We start from the raw sequence: 6,773 nt of genomic DNA, 5'->3' as shown, positions 1-6,773 counted from the left end.
TTACAGAATAGAGATAAATGTAAAACGGGGCCAACAGCACCTCTAGTGGGGATATCAAGAGGATTAATTAGGCAGAAAGGCTGGATCTCACCGTATGTCGTCATCCAACCAGGAAGGGGGCGGGGACGCTGGTCCCCACGACAATGGGGAGCATCTGTGGAGAGAACCTACTCACTTTGCCTGGGTCACATCTAGAACTTGTCTCATTCGCTATCTTTTACGAAAATATTGAGGCCTACTGTAACCCTAGATGAGGTGGTTTCATTTTCTGCTGAAGAATTACCAGGGACAGGGAAAGCCCACCCCAGACCCAGCTTCACGCGGACCCGTCTCCCATGGCAACCGGGAGGAGGTGTGGTCTGAAGATAGGCCACGCCCCTTTCTCTCCAACCCTAACAACGATTGGCCCGAAGGCGCGGCGGTGGCACAGCGAGGCGGATCCAGGATCCCTGGTCTGGCTGGCCCGCGCCGCCATTTTGGACTGTGTGAGATTAGGGGACGTTCCGAGTGCGGCTGTGGCCGGCCGGTTCCGCAGATCACAGGCCCGGGGCCCGCGTCCGAGGGTCAGGTTGGAGCCAGGAAGCGTCCCTGGGGGTAACGGCGGCGGGGGCAGGATGAGCGCGGAGGCGGCGGACCGGGAGGCGGCCACCTCCAGCCGGCCCTGCACCCCGCCGCAGACCTGCTGGTTTGAGTTCCTGCTGGAGGAGTCGCTGTTGGAGAAACATCTGCGCAAGCCCTGCCCTGGTAAGCACGGCGCCTGCAGCTGGGGAACGGGACACGGCCACCGGCAATGTCTGCACGGCCTCCCTCCACCCTGCCTTCTCGGCCACCGAAGCTGCAGCCTGGGAGGCGTGGACCAGAGCCGAACTTGGCCCTTCGCTGTGTCTTAAACATCCCGGTGCGGGGGGGGCACCGCCGTGGTGGGTCAGAGAAAAGCTCAAAACAAAGGCCCTGCAGTCCCCGGACGGCGGGCTTGGCGCTGTCAGGCCGCCCCCGTTGGTCACTTTCACTGTTTGGGGTTTCTGCGCCTGGGAGGCTGGCAGGGGTTTGCTTGGGTCGGGGAAGCTGCCGGAACCCTCTCTTTACAGAATCCCAGGCTGGAAAGTCAGGGAGATGGGGAGAAATCAGCTGTTCTGGTGCTGATCCTGACGCTAGTTATTATCTTAGGTTCTTACTTAAATATTTTGTCCCTCAATGAGGGAATTTTTCTGACTCTTAATTGTGTATTCCAAAGTTGGGCAGTAAATTAAAATAAAATCTTTGAGGGCGGGGACTGCTGCACAATTGCAAGATGGTTATTGTATAGTGATGATAATGATTAAGTTCCCAGTTACATTGGTGTTATGGGGGAGGAGAAGAACTCAAGGCGTTTCTGGAAAAAGGCACTGGTATGAAAAGGTAAGTTACTTGGATAGGATTTTGCTGAACTCAAATCCACATATGCTTGTTCAGTCTAATAGACTGACCTTAACTGATGGAGAATACGTGTGAGAAGTTAGTGATTTTATTTGGGTAGTTTTACCACCTGTATTATGTCTTTTTAATTCATTCCTTTTGACAAACATTTGTTGAGTGCTTTCAGGGTGCCAGGCACTGTGCTTAATTCTTCACATCTGTTATCTCGTTTATTCAGTCTTCCAAATGATCCTGTGAGGTGGGTGGTGTTATCCTCCATTTGGCATTAGAGGAAACAGGTGCCAGGTAACTTGATGGAGATCGCCCTAATTAAGCGTCAAAACAGTAGTTCTAATACTGGATCTCTTTTCTCTAATTGGCATTGGGTATTCGCTGAACCGGGAATCTTTAGCTATTACATTTTTCCCTATGAAGTGCTTTCTTATGCATTAATCTTTTATTCCTTCCTTCTTACCACTCTTCCTGATATTCTATTTTAACCTTCAAGCACACTTATAAATCATATTACTTAGTCATTATAACTACACAACTGTTGGGATTCCTTTTGTGGCCAAAAAAGAATAGTGAATCCTTTTGCCTCTTTGTAATTAGAACTTAAATTTAAGAATTTATTTTCTTTTTAATCGTAGATCCTGCACCAGTTCAACTTATAGTTCAGTTTTTGGAACAGGCTTCCAAACCTTCAGTTAATGAACAAAACCAAGTTCAACCTCCACCTGATAACAAGAGAAATCGTATTTTAAAACTTCTTGCTCTTAAAGTTGCTGCACATTTGAAGTGGGACTTAGACATATTAGAGAAAAGGTATACAAGATTTAAGTGAAAATTTTTTTGAAGTACTATTTAGATACCTTGGTTTATTTCTATACTTTTATGATATTGGCTCTTAAAATGAAAGTTATTTTTCTCTATATCCTTGGTAAATTATGTGGGTATTTTTCAAAAGGTATAAGAAAATATTTGAATGTTAAATGAATTTAAATCACCCTTTAAAGTATAAACTTGATGTTATCAATAATGAGGTAATTTATTACTATTTTTGGTGTGGTTACTAGAGAAAATGTACAGCTAAACTATTTAAAATTTTTCAGTTGACTTTTACATATCTGGAGAAAAATGAATAAAAATTAACGACTGTAGTATATATTATGAGTGACTTGCTGTTGAATAATTCAGTTAATCTTGCTGATCATAAATCACTATCTCCCAAATTACTAAAATAGCTGGTTAGAATCAGTGCTTATTTATTTAAAAATAAATACTTTCAAGTCTGTGGTTAGTCTGTGGTTCATCCCCTTTGCCTCCCAGGTAAAGAAATATTAATACCTTATAGGAAGTTGGGAAAAATTCAGAAAATAGGACATAGTGGGGGAGAGGAGAGAAGTATGATTTTTTTTGGTTTTTGTTTTCTCTTTTTTTTTTTTTGAGACGTTACTGCTGGGAGAAGTATGTTTTAACATTTTTGTGTAATTTTTGTTCTTTTTCTATGGTTTTTTTTTTTTTTGAGACAGAGTCTCACTCTGTTGCCCTGGCTAGAGTGACGTGGCATCAGCCTAGTTCACAGCAACCTCAAACTCCTGGGCTCAAGCGATCCTTCTGCCTCACCCTCCCGAGTAGCTGGGACTACAGGCATGCGCCACCGTGCCCGGCTAATTTTTTCTATATATTTTTAGCTGTCCCATTAATTTCTATTTTTGGTAGAGACGAGGTCTCGCTCTTGCTCAGGCTGGTTTCGAACTCCTGAGCTCAAACAATCCGCCCACCTTGGCCTCCCAGAGAGCTAGGATTACAGGCGTGAGCCACCGCGCCCGGCCTTTTTCTATGGTTTTAAACAAGGTTGTAATCATACCCTATATACTGTTTTGATTTCTGTTTTTTTCACCTAACTGAATAGCATGAGCATTTCTCCATTTTTATTTTTGGACAGTCATTTAGTTTATTTCTAGCTTTTTACGATTTGAAATTATAAGGCCTTAAATATCTTTGTCCATAAACTTTAAGTTATATCTTTAGGATAGATTCTTAAATTGCTGGGTCACGTAGTATAAACATTTTTAAGACACAGTATTGCCAGATTTCATTCCAAAAGAGTTTATACTCTCACCAGTAATATGTAAAACTGCCTCCCCCACCACATTCTCCAGCATTAAATATTTGAGTTAGAAAAAATGTATTCTTTAATCCGAATTGGAACCTATACATAAATAGACTGAAGAGAACTGTCAGCAGATAGCAATGTGTACAAAAAGTATGGCAAATGTGAGGCAACTGGAAAATTGAACACTGATTGGATATTTGATGGTAATAAATTTAAATTTTTAGAAGTGAAATTAGTACTGTGATTATGTTAAAAGCTATTTTTTTGAGATATATTCTGAAATATTTATGGAAGAAATGAGTGGATAAGAGTAGAGGTTGAAACAAGACTGGCCATCAGCTGAAGCTGGATGCTGGATACGTGGGGATTCATGATACCCTGTCTAATTTTTTTTCAAAAAAATATAAATTTTTTTCATAATAAAAACTTTTAAAAATCTTTTCAAGTTTGATAGGTAAAACTGAAGATTTGGTCTTTTAACAATGTAGTTATTTTCAGTGAAGATAGGGAATTGTGTATGTATTTTGTGCTTCTTAATGTAGTTAACATGCAAACATGTACCTTTTGTTTCTTCCTTTTAAGTTTGTCGGTTCCAGTATTGAATATGCTACTAAATGAACTGCTCTGTATCAGTAAAGTTCCTTCTGGAACAAAGCATGTAGATATGGATCTGGCCACTCTACCTCCAACCACCGCCATGGCTATACTTCTCTACAATAGATGGTAAATTTTTTTATAGACCCAGAATGTGTTGCGCAGCCTCTGTTTTATTGCACATGGGTATCAGGCTATGCTTTTAAAGGACCTCTTTTGACTGGATATTTGATGATGATAAGATCCCCAGAGATCAATGAGAAGACCTTGGAAACTGTGAGTCCGATGGAGAAAATTTGTGGCTGCATAGATGAAAAGCCTTCTAGTAAAAATCTGGGTGATTTAGGAAGTATTCATTATATGCCAGTTAAAGCTTCAGATAATTTATTATATACATCCTCTGAGAGTAGTACTTGAAAAAATAATTGAAATGACATTTATAATGTATTTAATTTTCTTTTTCCTGTCTTATCTTCAGGGCAATTAGGACGATTGTTCAAAGTAGTTTTCCTGTCAAACAGGCAAAACCTGGACCACCTCAGTTAAGTGTGTAAGTTGGCAGATATGACCTTTACTTGGTGTTTTTTCATTAGAGTTTTAAAACATTTTGCAAGTTTTTAATAAAACCCCTGTTACAGAGAAAGTAGAGCGGAAGCCTTGCGTGAAGGTTCATTTGGAATAGTTCGAGGGCTTGGAGCATCAGCTAGTGCTCTAGATACAGAGCTCTGAAAAAGAAGGAGAGTACTTTGGGAATTGTGCCATTCATCTAAAAATATTAAGTTTTTTAAAAATTTAAGTTGTCTTGAAGAGGATATATTTGCTTTGTGTATAGGAAAGTCAGTATGTGTAAATATTTTAGAGTATAAAAGCTCATTATAAAAGTTTGATAATATCTGGAGTTTAAACCTAAATCTTAAATTCCAGGTAGCAGCCTACCGAAATTTGGAGCTATAGAGCATAGTTTTTAACTCTGTGTAAGTGAGCTTTTGTACTCTTAAATTGAGGTGCTTTTTTTTTAATATACAAAGCAAATGAGAAAATATTGGTATGAGCATCATAATAGTTGGATGTTTTGTTTTTTTAAGCATGAAAAGAAATAGCATTAAAAATACTTTTATTTAAATTGAACCTCACTGTCAAGAATGATGCTCTTATGTTTTGCATTTTTCAGTCTGAGTAACTTTTGGTACTCTTAATCATTTCTCTTTTAGTATGAACCAAATGCAACAGGAAAAAGAGCTAACAGAAAACATTTTGAAAGTGGTAAGTATTGGTATTAGTTACACTGACATTTCTGGAGCACATTTAGAGCATGTATAGATGCATCTTCTAATTTTAGGTAAATGAGAGTTTCCAAGGTCTAGGTACCAGTGACATTATAAATACTGTTATATTTTACTGTTAGAATATAGATAATATTTAAATCATACAGATTTTCAACTTTATTGGTATTTTCAACTTTACCACCAATTCTATTATTGAATATTTCATGATACTTTAGCATAGGTAAGTAATTGATCTTATAAGTGATGTCTTCATATTGTTTTGTATTTTCCAAAAATTCTACAATAAACATGTATTATACCTCTAAATTTTTATAATAAGAAAACTATAGTAGTTATTTTTTAGTTGATCTACTTAATATAAAAGTAGGAATGTGGGAGTTTCTGTAATTAATATCTCTCTATGTTTGTGTGTTCTGGATGTGCTGGAAAAAAATAAAAATAAAAATGATCTCTGATTTTTTAAAACCTACAATGTTCCAGATAACGTGAGGTGTATGAACTGGAGGAGGAGAGGGAAGATAAGAAACAATGTGTATCGATATAAAGCAAATATGCCGTAGTATTTTGAACATGGAAGCAAAAAGACTGCATCATTTTATTTTTGTTATCTGGTGCCTAGTAAAATGGCTGTCACACTGAAGCATACGAACATTTCTTGAATAAATCAAGTGGAACAGTGCAAATCTTTAAAGGATTTCTCTTCCTTAACTTTTCTATGGAAAAAAGACACCACTTTTTCTTGTTTTTTAGGCTTTCTGATTTCACAGTAGGAACTTTTTTTCATCTAAGATAACCTTATTTCAACTAATTTAATTGTACTCGTACTGTTTTAACAAAAATTTTATTAGCTTAGTACACTAAACTATTAAAAATCCTGTAAATATTTTTCGGTTACTATAATTAATTGCCATTTTTGCATTTTAATTTGTTGAATTTTTATAGCTAAAAGAACAAGCTGCTGATTCTATTTTGGTACTAGAGGCAGCCCTAAAGTTAAACAAGGATCTTTATGTCCATACAATGAGAACCCTAGATTTATTGGCCATGGAACCAGGCATGGTAAATGGAGAAACTGAGAGTTCTACTGCTGGATTGAAAATCAAAACTGAGGAAATGCAGTGCCAGGTATTTATTTCACTATTTAACCAATATATGACAATATTTTTGAAACTCTTATGTGAGACCATCCTAGTATTTTTAATTAGTGTTTATTTCTGCCTTTGTCTCATTGACTTTGACTTAAGATGTTATCAAAACTTGTTTGCGTTGTATTTGTACACTTTTTATAAGACTTGAAATTTCTCTAAAAGAAATGGAAGGGAGGGCCGGGCTCGGTGGCTCACGCCTGTAATCCTAGCACTCTGGGAGGCCGAGGCGGG

At 38.1% G+C, this 6,773-nt stretch overlaps 1 protein-coding gene across 1 annotated transcript in view; it reads left to right on the top strand.

Moving 5' to 3' along the window:
- Nucleotides 1-470: 470 nt before the first annotated feature.
- Nucleotides 471-6,773, top strand: part of INTS8 (integrator complex subunit 8) — a 57,415-nt gene continuing 51,112 nt past the window's right edge. The window contains exons 1-6 of the mRNA XM_012643642.1: nt 471-744; nt 2,046-2,220; nt 4,097-4,237; nt 4,587-4,658; nt 5,320-5,371; nt 6,337-6,519. Coding sequence (XP_012499096.1) covers nt 615-744; nt 2,046-2,220; nt 4,097-4,237; nt 4,587-4,658; nt 5,320-5,371; nt 6,337-6,519 — 753 coding nt within the window. The 5' untranslated portion in view covers nt 471-614. The remainder of the gene's footprint in view (nt 745-2,045; nt 2,221-4,096; nt 4,238-4,586; nt 4,659-5,319; nt 5,372-6,336; nt 6,520-6,773) is intronic.

The sequence above is a fragment of the Propithecus coquereli genome, unplaced genomic scaffold, assembly GCF_000956105.1.
Source record: "Propithecus coquereli isolate 6110/MARCELLA unplaced genomic scaffold, Pcoq_1.0 Scaffold2, whole genome shotgun sequence".
In the NCBI taxonomy this organism is placed as follows: Eukaryota; Metazoa; Chordata; class Mammalia; order Primates; family Indriidae; genus Propithecus; species Propithecus coquereli.
The sequence above is the reverse complement of the archived record's forward strand: the minus strand, read 5'-3'. Positions and strand labels throughout refer to the sequence as shown.